At 33.8% G+C, this 21,419-nt stretch overlaps 1 protein-coding gene across 2 annotated transcripts; it reads right to left on the bottom strand.

The window, feature by feature from the left end:
• Positions 1-326: 326 nt before the first annotated feature.
• LOC113499242 (syntaxin-12) lies at positions 327-9,335 on the bottom strand. Of its 2 annotated transcripts, none has more exons than XM_026879639.1 (6): positions 9,235-9,335; positions 6,834-7,062; positions 5,884-6,049; positions 4,836-4,964; positions 4,275-4,413; positions 327-3,903 (listed from the first exon to the last, which is right to left on the bottom strand). In XM_026879639.1, the coding sequence occupies exons 2-6, from the start codon at positions 7,052-7,054 to the stop codon at positions 3,728-3,730; spliced, it is 831 nt and encodes a 276-aa protein (XP_026735440.1). In that variant the 5' UTR covers positions 7,055-7,062; positions 9,235-9,335; the 3' UTR covers positions 327-3,727. The 2 variants fall into 2 exon arrangements, with proteins under 2 accessions (XP_026735440.1, XP_026735441.1); XM_026879640.1 differs by lacking the exon at positions 9,235-9,335 and adding an exon at positions 8,977-9,224.
• Between the last annotated feature and the right edge of the window lie 12,084 nt (positions 9,336-21,419).

Genomic DNA, 21,419 nt, shown 5'->3' with positions numbered 1-21,419 from the left:
TAAACTGCACTACAAGTTACAACACTCCGATCCCTCATTAAGATAATAGTTTATGGCACGAAGTGGTTGAGGTCACCACGCAAAACCCACTGAGCGATACGTGGCGCGGTTTCGATCCACGGATGCTTGTCCTAGGGCTGGGTGTCTTTGAGAACGTGATTTATATTTTTGTGAAACGAAACGACTAACCAACCGACACAAGGATTAAAATCCTTCTACCGGGAGTCGTTTTTCTAAACTTAAGTATTTCTTTGCCTCAAATAAAAAAATACATTTCGTTGCACCATTCTTTTTAAACAACACCTCTTTATAAATAAAACAAATTGTTTTTGACAAAAATTTATTATAAATATGTTTTACAATATTCAACAAAATATACGTTAATGATAAGTATCTGCTATTAAAAGCATTAGATTACCCAATTTATAAACAGAGGGCGCATTAACAAAATTTGGTGAGTATTATACTTTGTTTGGCGGTCCAACATTCGAATACAAAACAAAACTGACCGCTGGACTGGTGCCTACTTTTCAATTTACTTTATGAATAATATTGTCTTATCTTGGCATTGATTTATGATATTCAAAACATATAAGTATGTGTCTTTTTACAGCGGCGGCCTTACCCATTGCGAGGCTCCGGGCGGAAGGTCTTAACAAAATGATCTGCGTACTTGCTACTCCCCGTAGGAAATCGAACTTCGAGAAAAATCAATCGAGCTTTATGTTATGAATTCGTTAACTAACTTTATTTTAAATTATAACATAATAATAATAAATATAGTTCAAAAATGTTAGGGGTACGAGGCCCCTGCAAGAGCGAGGTCCCGGGCGATTGCCCCGTTCGCCACCCCCTAAGGCCGCCACTGGCTTTTTATAATGTTAAAATAATGTAAAAGCATCATCCTTGTCTTATAAAGATATTAAAATAAAAAAAACATGATTGAAATAAATAAAAATATCCAATGCTTTTAAAAACAGATATAAAACAATGACAATGAATCTATACAGTGCATTACGAGATTAAAACAGCCATTTGCCTACTAAAATAGAGATAATCAATATTGGTACATAACTATACATATATAAATTATTTTCTTTATACAGGGGCCTCTCGACCGACTTATTATAATTATTATTATATGCATGAGATTCTCCCCTTATGAGTCAGCGTAGATCGTGTAGAAATGTCACAACACTGTAGAAGCGACTCTATTTTCATTAACATAAAGTTGAATTTTGATACAGAATACAGACCTGCCGGAATATTAAAAACAATTTTCAACTTTATGTCAATGTCAATAGAGTTTGTTGTTTATTTAGATTTAATAAGTCAATGTTTTACAGAAATTTTGTCGGCGTGACTCTTACTTATAAAAATCAAGCAATGTAGGCTAACATTTGGTTAGATCTGTTAATTTCAATCTTACAAATTAATACAAAGAACGAAGATACAAAATCTAACATTGCAGTATTTTTAGAAGTCAGGGGATTATATATTTTTCAACGTATTTTTTTTGTAAGTTTTACTCATGCATCGGTTAGCTTAATATTTCCGAACCCGAAGCATTTTATTTTACAAATATTATGAAACAAGTCGATAGGTAAAAAAATGTTTTGATGTCTTATGAAAACGATTACTTTTAAATTGGTGTCACATTTATAAAATCTATTTCCAAGGTATTGTCTATGTGCAAAAGCCATGACAGATTCAATAAACTTTGAATTTACTCTGTAATATCTTTGGAATGTTCGCAAATTCATATGAGATTGACAGAAATTGATTATTTATAACGACTACAAATACCTAACTACGATTAATACATAAATAACACAATTATAATTCTCTAAATTACAAGGCCTTATACACAGCGGTTATAAATATATTTAAAATGAACCCGTAGATATATTCATGAATAATCGAGTTTTTTTAGCATTTTATCATAATGCTAATATAAAAGTAGAACAAGGTACCATAGACTGATAGAAAAAATGTGTAATTTTTGTGTTGAGACTATGGTATTGTTTTTTGTTGCGGGTGTGATGAACGTACAATAATACTTTGAAATGTAGGCCTTTTTGCATATTGACAGCGCAAGGCTTATTATTGACAGAGTGTTGTTAAAACACTATCACTTTGCCTATGTATCGTTTTTCATTATCTGGAGTGAATAACCAATTATTGTGTTGATTGGCTTGCCAAAAACCTGAGGCATAGCCGGTAAAAGAAACGTCCGATAGCTGCCAGTATTTGTCAGCGCATAACGTTGAACGACCTGAGTGTATATTTAAATTGCAATCTGAAATTGAGTATCAATACTAAAAGTATATTTCATTTTGTTTTATAGGAATCGAGTAGTTACGAATAGATTAAGACAAAAATAAAATTAAAAAAGGGAACAACGAGATTTGAAGTCGGAGTGTATAGTAAGAAATAGTGGAAAGAGACATTTGTTGACATATTTAAAAGACGAAACGGAACAAAAAAGTGTGGGATGTGGAGTTTAAGGAACAGGAAGAACGTAGCTCTAGAGAGAAATTATCAAGATCATGAGACTTAGAATTGCCGGATAAAGAAAAGCTTTATACGATAAACCATTTGAAGGACAGTATAGAAACGGCAAACCTGCTATTGTTTGGATGAAAGATGAAACGAAAATTAATCATAAAAAGATAAAGTAAGAGGGTGTTTTGGGTGAAAATAATTATAAAAGGAAGGTTCTTAGTGCCTTGAAATAATTGTGAAAATGACACAAGTTTGTATTTATGTGATGAGATAGTAATTTTAAAATATCTTGACAAAAATTGGCAGATTTAATTCTAATAAACTTTATGATGTATAATTATGTGTCTCTCAAGCACAATATTAAATATAGTGCTAATTTAGAATATTTAAATGTTATATTACATGGTTAATTTTAGGTACTCGTAGATAATTAATTATAATAACGACAAAGTTTTTGGCATATGAAGGTTTTTGTTGCCAAACGGAATTCACGTAATTGTGTGGTAAAAGTTAGTCCATAATCAATATTGTTTGTGCGTCCTTACCCCTTCTAAGCGAGGGGTAATATTTCTGGTTTTAAGTTTTAAAAATACATCATTATAATCCTTACAGTTTCAAGTTTTGTTATGGCAAGAAATGGATAGTGTTGCCATGAATACAATTAATTCATTACTAAAACACCAACACTTATTACAACGAATAAAGATTTTTAAGAATACTGTATTTATCTATACATTTATATCACTTCTAGAGTTTTTAATTATGTTAAATGAACATATTCAATGTGGGTTTTTTGGGATCTATAGTAACGGGGTTCATAAAATTTACCCCATTATTTTAAAAGAATGAGCCCTCAACAAAAAGCCACCCATATCTTATCTCCGCTATAGTATTTTTATTTGACAGAATAAAAATCAATTCCATGTCAGAAAAAGAAAACTAGCAATGCCTCCGTAAAATCCCATACTTCAGAGAAAAATACTTAGGTATTATTATTGTTTCAAGTCATATTCACCAAAATTACAATATTATTTAAGTTTTGATGAATACATCAATATGTACGTGATCTTACTTACATTCAAGATCCATTTAAATTCGTTGCGTCCTTCACTGGGGCGTATTCCATATTCTAACATTCAGAGATGGTACAATATTCAAGGGGGGTTGACCGAAGTTACCCCGCTTGGGGTTAAACCAGATGGGGTAATACTGATCATAGGATTTATCTAAAGGATCTGACGATCCAAGTGATCATCAGGATGAGGAATATGATTCCTACAATGGTTAATATGGTCATTTTCCGGCGGTACCTGCGCTGGTACTCGGCAGCTTTCGCTAGCTCGTCGACACCGGCTTCCACGTTCGCCGTAGCGGCTTCGATATGACTCTCCACGGTGTCTGTAATTAGAAAACAGGTGGGGTAAGTTTTGAGCACATTTGTATTTTTTTTACACCAGTCTATTTAGTCGAACAAACATATTTGTCTTAAACTCTACTAGGGTTGTTAAGTCAGGTTAATCAGTGCACAGCACTCGATAATCGATTATCGATAATCGATAATCGATCTTAATCGATAAAACATGAAGTGGATTGATAAGTTTGAAGTCAAATAAAAAAATAACATGCTCTATCGATCATTTGTAAACATTTATTAATAAGGACATGGGCAGAAATCGCAGAAGACAGAGAGGTTTGGTAGCAGAAGAGAAAGGTTTTTGCCCAGCTCTGGGATCTAACACAGGCTATAAAAAATATTTTCACGTGCTTACCAACAGACTGCGCCTGTTGATTCACCATCTTAGCCAGATCCTGTATAATTAGGTTAACATCTAGAACATCGGCTTCTATCTTGTTTATGTACGCTTCCTTCTCAAGCAACATGCTCGTCTCGAACTGAACTAGACGTGCCTGGAAATAAATGCGATTTAGGACTTTAAGTTGATGTGCAGTAAGTGCATTTTAAATTGGTCGGGAGGTTATCAAACGAAAAATGTTGTCGTCTCCGTCTTATAAATCATGCGTATACCTTTATCTTGGTCTTGAAGTAAACTATGTTTTGCGATGTTTGGTGTTCCCATGATCTAATAGTTGTTTATACAGGGTGTCCCGAAACTCAACAATAATCTGAGACCGGATGAAAGGCCAAGTGATAATCCATATCACTCAGTTCAGCGATAAGAGACATTTTGTTTTTCATCAGGGTATCCAATAACTTTTTATTGGAAGACTTACCATTATTGAAAGACTTGAACAGTTCTTTATGATAAATTTCAGATCCCAGTGTGTCGGGATTTTTAAAATTAATAATTCTATGAAAAGGTTTTTCATACCTGTGCTTGTTGGTTTGCAATTAATGTAGCCTCTTCATCATCAGCAATGGCTTGCTGTTCCATCAGCATTGGGTCGTTCTTGACACGCGCCGGCCGCGGCATGTGAGCTGCCATCTTTTCTGACACTTGCTAAAACGAAGCGACATGAGAATTATAAATTAGCTGATAAATATGCATCTATGTTTACGTGTTTTTACCCCCGATGATAGTTTGTCATAAGTTTGAAGTGTCTGTGCTATCGAAACTCCCGAAGGGAAACAATTTTTTTTAGTTTTATTTGGAAGGTAAGAGTGTATTTAACTGTTTCATTTACCAAGAAAAATCTTTCCAAAATGTCCTCGACAAAATGGCAATAAGGAGCTTGTTTTTTGTAACTCCCTTAATATGAGTATCAAATGAAAGGACTTGACTAGTAGTAGAATACTATAGGCTAGTAACGGATCCTTCTCGTGTTGGCTTATATCAAACTACGAAGGTTTTTCCCACTATAAAAATCAAGTTTTGTTACATAAGTATTTAACATATTTATCACATCTCATTAATATTCGATTTGCCTACACTGTTTTTTTTACGCACTCCAAATCGGCAAAAGTTTGGCATGTAACTGTTCCTAGTGACCTCTATTTCCGTGTTTTAGGTGCTCGCATTTTTATTATGACAATCAAACTTTAACTTGACTCGGATTCCCGGTTTCAGATTGACCTGAAATTTTGCCTGACAATGCAACATGGTGACACACAGCTGGATGATGGCCAGATGAGCACAGCCATAAAAGGACAACCCCATCAAGTTTGGTTTAGTTTAATTTGTCTTGTCGAATACTTTATTTCCGAAGCATTAAAACAAGCTAAAAAGATGGTTAATAACAGTTTATTACCTAAAAATAAATTATCAAAATCCCCTTCCAAATATTTGCCTTGTTGGGCTATTAAGGTATATAACGTAAAGATCTCTACATGTTTTAAAGCCATCCGTTGACTTTTGCCGTACAGGCTATAGGGGTAAAAAAACTTAAAAGTTACATTTTCAAAGCCTAAAGCGAGCTTACCTTTTGCACTGAAGAGTATTTAGCTAGGGCGTCTCTGAAGGCTTGCGTGAGCCTCTCGACTTGGAGCTTCTGGGGTTTATCCCCTCGTCGGACGACAACACCCAGTCTCTGGATGTCACGGGCAGTCGCCGACACTGACCCGTTTACTGTCTGCTGTGTATCGTGACTGAAAGTTTTAAAGCAATTTAGTATCATATTAAATTCAGATTTATGTGTAGTACTTAAATAATTTATAATGACATGAGTTTCTTGAAAATAAAAACACTGTGCGCTCTTGGTAATTTGTGTAAATAATGTTATTTTTTAAATATTTTACGTGACAGTTTTCTCGAAATGTTTTTACAGGAATTTGTTTAAGATGGTCATATTTATCGAGAGTAAAGCCAACTTTTTATATAAGGATATATTTAGATGTATAGAGACTCGATGCTTTGACCCTTTATTTTGTGTGTCTTGCGGTCGATTTTACAAAGAGAACCTCCAACATATAAAGATAGAGTTCATTTTCATCGACTGGTTTACATTATTGAATACTTTGGACGCTTTGAGACCATTGGCACTGTGATTATTACTACCTCATGATGAATTACGAAATATATATATAATTTGTAATCTGGTTTACCAATATTATTCATTACTACGAGTCACACACCCACATATCTGAATATATTATATGTTGCTTTATATGAAATTGGCTTCACTAGCAGAGTGGGTAAAGGTCACATCTCTGTCTGCGCGCGACGTATCGCGGGTTCGATCGCCGCGTACAAGCGCGGACAAGCATTGGTGTGATTAATGAATACTTGTTCTGAGATTAAATGTCTTTGTGCATATAATTGAAATGTTTGATTCCATACTAAAGTGCGTTTTAAAAAAGAAGAACTACTCTCTAAACTACTCTAAAGAGTAAGTTAGTTAAGATTGGTATCTTGAATTTATAAGCAACTTACATCTTGTCTCTCAACTGGACGCTATCATTTGGGCCACCAATCTGTTTCATCATTTTCTCTAAAGCCTTGAGGCCACTGTTAATAGTGTTCACATTGTCCGCTATCCCCTCACTCAAGTTGTACAGCTCGGTGGGACTGAAGTCTGCGAATCCTACGCTTGGGACCGAAGCTGTGGCTCCGTAGTCCCTGCTGGAACCGCTAATCGGTTCTTTCTCTGTCATGGTTGTATCTAGAATAATTATATATTAAATTAATATGGCCATTTAATCATATAAGAGCATTTTTATTATTTCGCCAGGCATTAAATTAAGAAATAACGAAATTATTTTACTAATGCTACGCTACAAGTATAGTCTCGGAAATCTAAAGAGATTATAGAAATTTTATAAAGACTGATATTCAAGAATTTGATTGGAGTGGGTATCCGATTTATTACGTCAATAAATACTCCCAGCATATACCTCTAGGATACACTCTAGTCAGCCAAATAAGGCAACAAAGAGCTGGGAGTCCCCTAAAGAGTAACCCCCTGGGGCATTCAGGCTCTGTTGTGTCGCTAGTCAGTCGCGACAAGCTGCTCTGTAGCAGTATAACCTACATAGATATTCAGATAGGGATCAGGTTTTAAAAGGCTGTTAATGTGCCCTCTGGTCTCGCGTTATTCCCATGATGGGATAACAACTCGCCCAAGGGGTTAATTGTTATTAGTATAACTAGTCATTTGTGTCAAACTGCAGGCCCCAATGATAAAAATATTTAACAAATCAATAATTTACTTTAAATTTGTTTTCATTTGATAACTATCCAATTTACAACAACATATTAAATAAGTAAATATGGCATGGATCATCATGAAAACTAGTGCTGTTATTTTTTGTTCGTAATCAAAAATGTTAGTAATATAAGAAAATGTATGAAAAATATGTATGTGTGTATGTGAATATTCTCATTGGAGTGAAGACTAAGGAAGTGACTAATAATGTTTTTTATGATATGAGCTTATCTGATAGACATAAAATATTAAGTAAAGGTGAAGGACACTTAAAGATAAAGTTGCTGAATGTTAAATAAACAAACAATAAATCATTGTTTGGCGTCATTAGAGGATAATTACAAAAATATTATTATTATGATAGGTATTTGTAACAACAATTTGTGAGATAAATAGAATAATTAAGATACAAAAGTTTTTTTATTTATTAATTTTGCGGTTTTATGACTATTTAGAGTATTGGCAAGTAAACCACAGAAGCAGTGTTTTTAACATGACTAAACTTTGTAAATACATAATGTATATTGTACTTATTAATGGGATAATCCCACCACACGTGCTTGCTATTGACATCCCTATAATCCAAGATAAGGCAGTTAAACCTGGTGTTGTCCAGGGCAACAATCTTGGAACTTGAAAAAAGATTAATTAGAAATAGAGTAGGAAAAAAATATTACTAATTTCCATTGTAAGCAAGACCAACATAGTTTATGTAAAAAATAAAAAAATTGCATGGAAGGAGTTTGCCCAGCATTAGGATATTTTTAGGCTGATTTTGTGACTAATTTTCCAACATAAACATGTTCCAGTTATAGTTATTTCAATCAAAATTATTTACACAAATTAACCAAAATTACTTCTGCTACTGTTCAAAAATATTTAATTCATGTTCATACTATCTTTTTTTAAAGCTATAAAATTGTATTTTTTGTGTAAATCAATTTCTTACAGACATGCTTATCTCTACCAATTTAAAGATAAGATATTGCATTTCAAATATGACACATAACTTGTTCTTTATTTATTTATGGCCGTATAAGATTAGTTTAAACATGCATTTATAGTTATTTATTTAAATGTTCATAACAAGGTGTGTCACAAGGGAATATTGTGTCTCTATGGAATAATACAAGCATGACCTATAAAATATTTTTCTCTTTATGTACATGCAATGACTAATTATTTAGTAAATGATTGGATTAGATATAAAATGTTAATCTATTAATTATTAAAACATATATGTTGAAATGTTACCTTTTACAAAACCTTATTGGACTGACTCTGCGCAATATTATTAAAAAATAAGGCGCAGTATGATTATCTGATGAAAACATGTCTATGCTAAAAAATATTCTAGTTTTTTTTCATTACCTTAACGTCACTTTGTACTTCTTTACCACACGTAAGACCTTTTTGCGGTTATATCATTGACTAGTTACCACTTATTACGGTGAAGGAAGCGAACAAATAGGTTCCTTTTATGATTCACAACGAATTTTATCCACAGTAATTGATTACTACTCGGCACCGAAATGTAGGTATGGAACACTACAGCCATTTAATACGACTGTTAAATAACTAAGTATTGTGCAACATTGTGTTGATAACCGGTTTCCTAAATAACTTTACCTTAATAAATGTAGATTAACTACTTATTTCAGGTTTTCTACGACAGAACAGAATTCTTTTGTTCAATACCAATCGACGGTCGATGAACTGTCAATGTCAATTTTCTTGTCACTTATTGCCAAATGCAGAGTTTGCTATATACTAAAATAAAATATTAATCTATTATAACAAATCAACGAAATTGCAAAATTTTATGTAACATCAAAATTGCTATTTCTCGTGGATTTATTGTGCTAAAATTTAAACTATTTTTTTCTGTTGAAAGGTACCGCTTGATGGCTCCGTTTGAAGCAAAGTGTGTTTTTGGCATGAATTGATAGATGGCGGCACTGTAACTAACTTGTTCACATTTAATCTAATTTGCAAAGAGTGTACATAGCGATATCGATTAAGTTCGAGAGCCGAAAAAGTATAATAAAACGTAAATTAATATCGCTATACTTTTTTTAGCAACTCCGCGACACTTTGCCAGCACGAACACCGCTTGCCAAATTGGGACAGAATTTCTTCGGAGCAGTCACCTTACGGCAATGAGTCATTTTCAGCAATAAGCAGGTATTTACAATATAAAGCTACCTACAAAATGTTAAACTGACTTTTAACAGGTAGCTTGTACGTGACCTCAAAAAAAAAAAAACAAAAGAAAAGTAAGGATTTGTTTTGAGAATACAAAACAAAACCTTATTTTTTCTTAGCTCTTATAAAGTATAATATAACTAAAATAAGTAAGTATGAGAAAGTCTGATAAAATTAAAGTAAGTATAAAAAAGTTGTCAAGATTTTTCTTTTTACATGTAATCGTAGTAAGTAATAATGTTAAAACCACATGCAATGTCGCGTTATAAATCACGCGATTCTAATCTATGCACACATTTCTTGTAATCCCGCGAATGCTTTATAATATTTATTCAAAAGGCGTTATGGGGGCCATGGAAGAATTTTCTCACAAGGGCGTGCGAGGATCAGGATGCATAAACTACTTGCCACCTGTTGGCTGTATGCCTATGCCTCTACGTACACGATTAAAAAAAAACTACTTGGAAAAATAGAATAATGGCCGGGATTTGCGACCCGTGTGATTTGAATAAAATTATGATTAAATAAAATGTTGTAAAAGTGTGTTGAGTAGAATGGATAACTTATGTGGATATTGGTTTTGTGGACAAAGTTTTCTTTAAAATAAACAACATGTTTCGTGCAAAAAGTAAGTAGATAAAAATTATTTATTTTTTAGTACTTATATGGAGTAGCAACCACCAACCAACCACTAACCAACGGAAAAACCTGAGTCGCTTTTCTTTGCATAAAAACATTTTGGGTTAAAACCAAATAGCTTATTATCATAAAACTACGAGTTTAACAATGCAATGCAAATTGTTTTTGGGCAAATCTTGTCAATATAACTTAATGAAGTTTAAAGTACTTTGATAAGTATTAATAATTTAAGAAATCAAGCTTAATTACCTAGGTACTTTTATAATAGTGATTGTAAAGTCTGTCTGCAACCCACAACAGACTGTTGGCTTGAGATATCTTGATGTTATTCTATAAAAGCATTTATAAATATTTGCATGGTTTATAGGCTCCTGTCTTTCAAACTGTCACGAACAGTAGTTTGTGGTGTAGTATTTCTTTAACTTCAAACTAATGAAAGCTTACAACTTCAGACTCCTTCGTGACTAAGAATTAATTTTATGCATTCGAATGCAGACATTTGATATTTATTGCAAGGTCTTGTAACATTTTGATGTGAAGACAGCATTAAAATATTCCATTTATTTATGGCTCTGAACACGTTTAATGAGCACCAGTGCCTGTATTACATATTCAAAATAGGAATTTGGCGGTGTAAGAGCGAGATAGCACACTTTACATCGCATATTGTTGTGTCGCTTCCTCAACGACTGTGATTATTTTTACCCTTTAATAGTAAGTGTGCAGTCTTTGTCTTTTAGTGAAATAAATTTGAGAAATATTCAAGAGAGTTACGATGTCTATTTTGAACCTATGTATGTGTCGTGCCTTAAAAGAAAAGAAACGAAAGCGAGGCAGCGATGAGGAATGATTTCGCAATGTATTTATTAGCTTATGGTGACAGGAACAATGGCTATAAGACTGATAGTAATACGAACTGAATGGTGACAAAATGTGGTATGATTATGACACCGGCTCGTGGTTGAGCTCATGATTAAGAGCTCTTTTGGATCTTATATCAGTCGGGTTTTGTTTTTTATAATTTAATACGATGTTTAAAGTATTTTTTAAATATAATTCGCTCTATTGAACCAGTAAATGTGCTTAGAGCAGTGTGGATTTAGAAACCGGATATAGCAATAACGTTGCCGCATTAAAAAATAAAACCCACTCCACTCAATAACGTTGTTTACTAAGTTTTTTAACTGATAAACACTTAATAACTTAACGCACACCCAGAAAATGCTGTAAGTCATTTTAACAACTTTATGGGCTATTCCATCGTTTTTTTTACCTGGTTAAATGCAGTTAAATTACTCGGTATTACCCACTTAAACTTGTAGGTAGAGTCTTGGCATTCGTTGTAAAACGTTCGGTTCCTGTGAATGGGCGTCCTTAGTAATTACATAGATGTAACGTTGTTTGTGCGCGCCTTTATAAGTGTTATTTTTTTTAATGCGAAAAAATGTCGTGTTTGTCAAGTGGCTTAGTGATTGAGTGGACGTTTGCAGGTTTAAACTGTGCGAAATGGTGATGTAACTATTAAGGGATAGGTATTAGATTTCTAAACAGTAATAATATAATTTACCAGCCGGAAACGGCGGGTAATTGTGAATCTCCTTATAAAGATTCACCAATCACAGTGAACGAGCATTTTTTGGAAAGCGCTATAGTAAAGCCATCCGCGAAACTTGTAACCTTCATATTAACACATTTTTATTCACATATCCATAAATATTATAATAGAAATACACGATCAGTAAAGTTAAATGGACTCGAAATTCCCAAGCGTTGTTTACACAACTATTCAATGACCTATAATAATGTAAGGAAAGTGAAGAAGCTTGTGAAGCTTGCCACGAACACTTGAAGTGATGACCACGACAGCTCTGTCAAGAGTGATACCGACAAAGAAGTAATAACCGGACAAGTGCGAGTCGGGCTCGCGACAGTGACGTCTCCATACAAATATAGGCTTAGTCAAAGAATTCGGTCGGGTGGCAAATATATTTATGAGTACCCACAAATTTACTGGTGATTTAACAAATCAAAGGTGACTTGTTATGACCGTAACTATTCTGGGTTAACCACGATATTTATTCCTGTAAGATATGTATCAATTTGTTGGTATAGCGGCAATAGCAAATAAATAAGTTGTGACAACTTCAGCTGTCACCGTCCATAAGAGACATAACATAATATAGACAAACGAAGGGACAAACAGACAGACGGCTCTTTGTAATTGGGATTTAACCTTTTATGTACGGAATCCACAAAAAGCAAAGTTCAAACAAAAGTGAAACGAATAAACACATACACACACAAATGGCGCCTAAATGCAATTAAAAATAAAAAGAAAGCTCAACAACTACTTAATAGTAATTTACAACAAAACCACTTATTCTTGTTTGTTTAAGTAAGTACCTGAATATCGGCGCTTACCGCCTTAATATTTGTTTACACGCAGTTGAATCTACTACCGAAACTCAACGGTTTACATTGAAAAAATATACAGATGGAAAGCAGTTATTGCTTGGGATTTGCTCATTTATATTTTTAACTGCAAGTGTTGGTTGAGGGATTTTCAATCTTATGTGAGTGGAGAAAGGGTTGAGGTTTAGTTTTTTTTATTGTCTTTCAAGATTGGTTGTAATTATAGCTTTTTGTGCTTTGCAAAATGATTTTCAAGGTAAGAAATTAGAAGTAGGAAAGTTCTTGTCTTTTGAAAAGGAAAATTGTAAATCATCATGCTTGTCTGAAAACGTTTGACTCTTAAACCAAGTCTTGATTGCTACTTTTTAGATCACACAATCAAAATCTCGACCATAAGATTTCACAATAAATACAATAAATCACCTTTAAAACTTTCTTCCATAGATTTATCTTTTGATAAACATTCAGCTTAGACAATTATTTTTGTACTTGTAGGAGAGAGACAGCGCACTACATAGGTTATACAGGCGTCTCTTTCACACAACTACAACAATCTTACTTCCACACGTGATGTCAGGCCCCCTGTTTCCGTTTCCCATCTCAATACCTATTAGAACTCTTCATCATCATTAGCTACGGCAGTTCCTTTCCTGTCTTCTCATTATAATGACCTTTAAATACCTCGTCTATACCAAACATCCCGTATATCCGACAAAATAATTAACTAATATATGTTACAGCTTCATAATTAGCAATATTCTTAATAATAATCACGGTTTTTGATTGGCCTGCACATAAATTGTTGTAAAGTAGTAAAATAATTTATTTTCCAGAAGTGAATGGTTTAGTTTGAAATATCACGTTTTCTAGGTTCTTTTAATTATTGTGGATATTCAGTCCGTCATTTCCTTTCTAATTGTATAGTTAGTGTTTATTTAGTTTATGTTTCGGGATGATTTAGATGATGATGATTTAGGTAAAAGAGAAAATGTAACATCTAGATTGTGTAAGAAAATTGTATGCTTGTAATATCTGTAAACGTATAGCAAATAATTACTCTAGCACGAGAATAAATATAGCGATTACTAGTGTGACATAAAAGGTCTTTCTGATAATATACATATGTATGTTTATCAGGCACTAGCTGCCCCGGCGAACTACGTAGCGCCTATCATGATTTCAACTTTTCAATATTTTATTACCGTTTAACCCTTCCCTGAACCTCCACGAACATCTCTAGGCTAAAATAAGCCAAATCGGTTCAGCCGTTCTCGATTTTTAGCGAGACTAACGTACAGCAATTCATTTATATATTAAAAAAAAAACAACCAATTAAATTACCCCTCTCTCTTAACATTGTTCATTCAAGTATTATTTAGATAAAATAACAATGAAATGAAACAGTAAATAGGAAGGGAACTTAATTAGACAGTATATATTTTATTTGTATTCTGCAATGCAGTTGCTAACGACGGTCTGTGGCATGGAGGAATGAAGGAACGAAAGGTGGATTGGATGTGGCATTTTATTTTTGTTCGGATTGACATTCTTTGTTTAGTCTAAAGGAATGGAAGAGTATTATTTCTTTTTTTAGTAAAAATATTCTGGTATGTAAATTACGTTACGTTCTACGTTCAATTCACGACACTGATATCCGAGTGGATGGTCTGGTCACCAGCCAAACATACGACAAGACATACGACTATCAGCCAAACCCACTTTGCGCGACGTCTCTTTGGTTCCATACTCGCGTAGGAAGGCGTTTATGAATGCTTGTCCTGACTTTGGATGTTTTTGTGCATGTGACTTGAACGTTTATTAAACCCCCCGCGACAGAAGCGTTAAACTCCTTAGTGAGGGAATCGTTTCTTTAAATAAATAAAATATTTGATAAAACCCATCGAAGTAAAAAAACAAAACGAAATCATTCGATTACTTCTTTTATTCATAAATTAGAATAATTATAACTGACAGCTCGACATTGTAATAACATTTGCCGCATCGCCGTTCAGTCCAACATTCCAACATGCATGTAACATCACAGGAAGTTTACGGCTCACGCGCGCAGTTTCCTCGTTCGCAGGATGTTTTGCCGTTTGAACGCCTTGCTATTTCTGATTTATGTGTGTCGTACTTGTGACGGTTAACTTGAGTTTCATTGGGAAATTATTGATTTACGTGCGAATTGTAATGTGCTGAAGTCTTTGTTTTCAGCTGTGGACTTTGATTTGTTAAGTTTTGAAGTTTTCATGCTTTGTTTTTAAGAAGATTTGACAGAAGTTTAAGAAGTGCCAAGCTAAAAACAATATTTATTAAATGTCATTGAAATTACATGGTTTTCGTTGGTTAATGGCCTGTAAAGATTTTTGCTATGATTTGTCTAGATATTCGATTTTATATTATGTTAATTTTAAATCAAATAACTGCATCTCACCGGATTTACTTTTATAATCATAGTTTTTTTTAGACAGTTATTGTCTAGGAATATCACTTGCATCAGCTTAATTTACTTGCAAGAATTAAACTTCTGTGAGTGCAGCAGTCGATACAAGACGTAATCGGGTATCAATCAACTTTTTTGTTACCTTTTAAAGAAAGCCATTGTTTTGTTACCATCTTGAAATTCACAAAAGCTCGCACTAATCTAATGTCTCGCACTTCTAAATGAACTATCTCACATTTTTAAAGCATCTATTTCAAGAATAAACATTGTAATGTGAGTTTCCTGAACGAATTTAAGTGTTGTTTTATTTAAACGTTTCTATTTGGAGGCAGACAGGTGTAAACTTTCGTCGGTTGTGGTTCAGGAACGCGAAGGTCATTGCTGCAACTGGTTTTTGTTACAATACCATTTAAATGACTTCTTTCGGGATGAAACAGGCTTTCCAATATCAAAACGTATTAAAAAGAAATCAATAAAACAAACAATACACCCACTAAGGAATTTATTACCCCTTCACTCCCAAACGACTGAACCGATTGCGATGAAATTTGGTATGAAGGTAACTGACACCTTGGACTAATATAAAGACTAGCTAACACATTTTTACCCAATTTCGGTAAGAATAGGTAATATTTTTGCAGCTATTTGTGCTATAACCGACATCCAACCGGGTGTAGTCGCGAGTAACAGCCAGTCAGTTTCTAATGCAAACATATTAAAATAGACACCAGAAAGTCAATAAATTCAAGTCTTTAAGCTAAGTCGCAGTGACCTAAGCACCTAATCTGAGTATTTACGAAGCTATTAACACTAATCAGTATCGTTATTGTAGTCTTAAACAAAGTTTACTTAATTAAGGAGTAATTTACAACCAAGTACTAAAAACTACATCTGATTACCTTAAGGTGCTTTGCCACTGGTTTAGTTTGCACTCGGCTATGTCGAATTGAAGTTTTAAATATACATAAAATTATCAAAAAGTATTTTTCCCCTAAAAAACCTATAGACTTTAAAAAGTATACTGTAAAGTGATATTTTTTAACCCACACACCCACTATATATTATTACCGAATCCGTTTCTTGTATATGTGGTATGCAACAAAGAATATTCTATCTATCTATCTATAAAATCATTTGGGATTGGATGATCTAATCAGAAAGATTTTGAACAGTAGCACACCACCTTATTGCTACTATCAAAATAGGTGAGCAGAGGTCACTGATCAGATCGTGATTGGTGATAATAGGTAATAGGCTAACGAACAGTTAACACTTATTAACAACTCTCTGTTTAACGAAGTCATTTCCTAAGTTTTCGTAATGTTGAAGCCCTTTTAACCCATAAACTAGCCGTGCCTTATTTTGAACCGTGTTTTTACTGGTGACCATGATAGAAATTCATGTTTTTGGGTTAGCTTATGCTTTCCCAATGCTGATCATAAGTCTGTAGATTATCAACTTTCTCTATGCTCTGTTGTCTGTCTTACCATCCTCTCATTAACCTATCTAGAGAATCGCGCCAACGTTTCTGGGTCTGACTCTTCGTCAACCATTTTGCTTTTCTTCTTTTCTTGCTGCATCACTAGCTGTCGAATCCTGATGTTCGTGTCGTGAATTATACGTCAAATTATATTTTCATTATGTTTTTACGTAATGATCTTTTAGTTTTGCAGGTTTCCTTTTTTATATGTGAACTTCGTGAAAGTGGTTTTTTTGACATACGACTATCATTCCGTCTTTGCAGTCGGTTGGAATATAAGCATTATTTACGTATAAACCAATACAAATATACAAGTTCATACATAGAATAATTCAATCAAACGTCAAACATTCAATCATTCAATGTTCACTTCAATCGCACATCCTGTAAATGACATTCATTCGAAATATACATAATAGTCGTTGGGGACACACACCCTTTCTTTGCCTCACGTGCATCCATATCCAATACAGTCATACGCACGTTTTAATTTGATAGCCATAGATGTTTTAGCGGTCAAAAGGTTAATGAGCAAATTACACTGTTTATTTTTAAGTTCCTTCGATTATTAATATTCTATTGTTAAGGCCATAATTGTACAAATAAGTACCTTATCCCAATGTCTGTGTGATAAATGATTGTGTTTATCATTAGGTTAGCTGTTTTTGGAACTTTTGAAATTTTAATTGTTTTCGGCACCTTTTTTAGGTATAATTGCAAGTAATAAAAATATTTTGATAGTGACGAACATTGGACTCATGATTGTCATTAAGCCGTTACCTCACCTTGACAATGTCTCATTATAATTAGTACCTAATATACAAAAGAAAGAATTTGAACAGTAGCACACCACCTATAACTCTTTATCTTTATCCTTTCATAGGACACCAACATGTCATTAAATTTCATTAAAATAAAAACATAAAAGGTGTTTTTTTAGAAGTTCAAGTTTTTAGAAGCCAGTGGCATTAAAAATAATACGGCCACTGGCTATATGAACTTCTGGTGGAGTATTCGAAGTAATTTGATGATTATAACGACATTGCAAACATATTCTATGGCATTCAAAATCCAGAATCAATTGAACAGATACTCACATACTGATCTTTTTAAATATTCTTTTTTACAGAGAAATATAAAAACGCAAAAAAACCTAACTTTTTGCACTATCAAGTTACAATCACTCAAAAAGCTTACCATTCTCCCTTGACCCTTCAAACTTTAACCCAGCAGCCATAAGCAACGGTCATTCAGTTTGATTTTTACTTATTAATATTGATTAGACAAATGAACATCCCCATGGCCAGTAATGGAACAATTGTCCAACATCCGCTTCATTAACGATCAATATAAGAGTAATAACCGACTTGTTACCGAAGTCTGAGTAGATTTTATTTGAGTTTCTTTGGTAAAGGATGTTTGGGTAGCCGTGTGGTTAGGTTAGGTAGGAGATGCATTTGTGGGATCCGCGAATGCTTGTCCTGAGTCTCGGTGTCTTTGTACATGTGAATTGTATGTTTGTGAAACCGCACGCGACACAAGGATTAAACTTCTTACTGCGGAAGTGGTTTATTTTGTAATATAAAGTAAGTATTAATTAATGAAAATATTAGGCCACAGTCACGTTGGAGAAGTAGCAAAGTATTAGGATACCTAACACTTTTAGGGGTTCCTACCCAAAGGGTATTGCTGCAGGTCTGGCAGTGCGTCGGACCTCACCAGGCTGTTTCTCAGAAGCCGCGATATCTAGACACTTGAAATTATCGAAGATAGCAAAGGTGATAACTTTGTTGAGTTATAAGTTATATCCTTACTTTTTAAACGTTCGTTTCTTACTAATTGTTTTGTACATTCGTCTTTTTTTTTTGGTTACAAATTAAGACTACCGTTAATATATTGTTAAAGAAAGCTTAACCACGCTTCAAGAGATGAGCAGTTAGATAAACAAACAAAGAGCAAAGTTCGAATTTATTTAAATAATTCATGTACATAAGTCATTGTTTTAAAATTAACGAACATGTAACTAACAGGAAACGTAACAGTACTGTGAAAGTTACTTTTTGTATAACTTAAGGTCAAAGAAGCAACTAAAAGACTTTATATCTCATGAAGTATTAATGTAGGTACTGCTGGTATTGGACGGTAAAGGCTTGAATTTCTCGATATCAAAATCAGTATTCAAGTTTCTTCAGGATAATTTCTTTCGTCATCGTTCCATTTGTCATTTGTCTCAAAATGACTAGGATATTAAAATGTAAGTTTAGCTTCGAAAAGGCTATGTACGTAGGGATGACGGCAGGTTAGCCGAGAGGTCACTATACCTAACAGAGCGCGATGTGTCGCGGTTTCGATTCCAGTGTGGGGACAAACATGTGTGTGATCCACGAATGCTTGTTTCGAGTCCTGATGTCTTGTGCATGTGCGTTCAATGTTTGTGATACCTCTCGCGAGATAAACATTAAGTTTCTTGGTGCGGAAGTCGTATCCAAAAACCTGTATTGGCAAACTTCGGATTCGTAACCCGAAACCGAATTTCGAAAAATATTCATATTCCAAACTCCGTGATCCCAGGTCCACTAGAAGCTACTTACAATTGAAAAAGAAACAAAAGTAAGTCCTATAAATAAACTTGTGAATAAAACAATCAAGATGTAATGTTAATTGAAATGGCGATACAATAATAAATATTAACATAATTTATTCACTATAAATCTCAGCCGCACAATCGCATATGGCAATTAAATGAATCCTTTTATCAGAGTTCTGTTGTGTTCCACTTAGGACTCGAAATATTTCGGATCTATACATGCTAAGAGGTCTCTATCTGCCGTGGTAGTAGCGATAAGCTATGCAAGGCTAACCACAGCTTAATATGTATCTTATTGACAAACAAAACACGCATATAACTAAATCATTGAAACCCTCATTCCCACCCGAAAATATATATATTAAGCAATTGTAGTGTCCATGTGTAAGACACTGAACTATAGAGCTGGACCCATTTGAATGTCTTATATTAGGTTTAAAAATCATCTCGCTCAAAGTTAGCCGGATCAGCTAGTATATTACATTTTTACCAAAGAAATCTAGCCAGTATTATTTGACGTTATGATTAAGTGAATTAAAAAATACAAAGCACAGAATGATGTAGTTAATATAGTTATGTAACTCAGAAGCATTTTATCCTTACTATTTTATTGATTATTCGTTGAAAATAACATTTGAAGACTAATATACTATCATAACTATTTTGGTTGCCTGGAGATCTTTTCATCACTGCAACGTGTAAACGAATTTGGATTTACAAAACTTTTTACTAATTCATAAAAAAGTTTTTACATAGACAAATAGATATAACCATACGGAAATACCACTATTACGAGTAGTGTAGTGCATTTACTATTAAAATATATCTATTGGTGGGGCACAGAGGTCATTGGTTAACGGTATATTCATCGAATATTAATTTCGCAGTAAAATTGATAACTGTTGGAATATTAAGTACCCGCCACTCTACCAAGAGCTTTTGAATCATCACTTTTGTCATTGTGGAAGCGAGATAGAGCTCTATGTAACGTATAAGAGCCTCTCGCTTCTGCAAAAGCAATAAAAATCTTCAAGATTTTATAGATTGTGTGTATTCGTGCAAAGGGTTCCGGATTGCTTTCTGTCCACTTTATATTATGAACCTTTTACGGCCACACGGAGACCAGGTGTTCTAAAATTGGAACTACATATAAAATAAACATAAAATCTATGATGAACTCCACTAAAATTCGTAAAGATCCTTGCTTCGTTGGATGAAATTTATAGACGAAACGTAAACGCATTAAATGTCAAATATTTACGTCGAGATATTCTTATTTTAACGTATTATGTACAGAAGACCACACAGTCTGTAATCTTGCTTATTAAAAGCACCCTTAATACTCATGAAATAAGGGTGCTTGGGTGGTATAGTAAGATCGACTTTCAGGGGGTTTGTTTGGTAGCTGTTCTTGCGAACGGTCTATTTGAATTGACTTGAAATGGTTATAATTAAATAACTATAAACTTCTACTGGTTTTAAATTAGTTTTGGCTTCCTGGAAATGGCCCTGTAATATTCAGTTTCCATAATAGCCATCCAATACAATTAATTTGTTTTCCTTGCACTTTTACCTATAATTAATATAATTATAAACTCAAGGATAAAGTCTTAACTAGGCACTAAATAGGCAGACAAACCAACAATACTTTAAAATCATAAAAAAAATCTGCCTTCGTCAAAAATGGAATTCCTACATTGTAATTATAAAATCATATTAAATCTTTCTTACCTTACCGAAACATGTTTCCTTAAAGCTGTACGAAAACAATATGGCTACTAGAACAAGATGGCGCTTAATTCCAAATTCAATTTATTTAATCCTTTTTATATTACACATTCTCACAATGTTACGCGACGTCTTCGGCGCCGGTCTTTCGATACCATCTGTATCTCTACCAACAGCTTTCAAAGTGATATCATAAGTGTTGTGGAAAAGAGATAACGCTCCACGTCATATAGTGCGCTGTCCTGCTTTAACAACTGCGATATTCTCTCTTCAAGATGTGGTGGTAGGTCCTCTGGTCTTTTTACTCCTTGTGTTCGCTG

Source organism: Trichoplusia ni, chromosome 12 (assembly GCF_003590095.1).
Source record: "Trichoplusia ni isolate ovarian cell line Hi5 chromosome 12, tn1, whole genome shotgun sequence".
NCBI lineage: Eukaryota > Metazoa > Arthropoda > Insecta > Lepidoptera > Noctuidae > Trichoplusia > Trichoplusia ni.
The sequence above is the reverse complement of the archived record's forward strand: the minus strand, read 5'-3'. Positions and strand labels throughout refer to the sequence as shown.

Coding starts and splice junctions, on each gene's coding strand:
- LOC113499242 (XM_026879639.1), bottom strand. CDS start 7,054: ATGACAGAGAAAGAACCGATTAGCGGTTCCAGCAGGGACTACGGAGCC. Junction 4,965..5,883: donor AATACTCTTCAGTGCAAAAG/GTAAGCTCGCTT, acceptor GCTTCGTTTTAG/CAAGTGTCAGAAAAGATGGC. Junction 3,904..4,274: donor TCAACAGGCGCAGTCTGTTG/GTAAGCACGTGA, acceptor TTCTAATTACAG/ACACCGTGGAGAGTCATATC.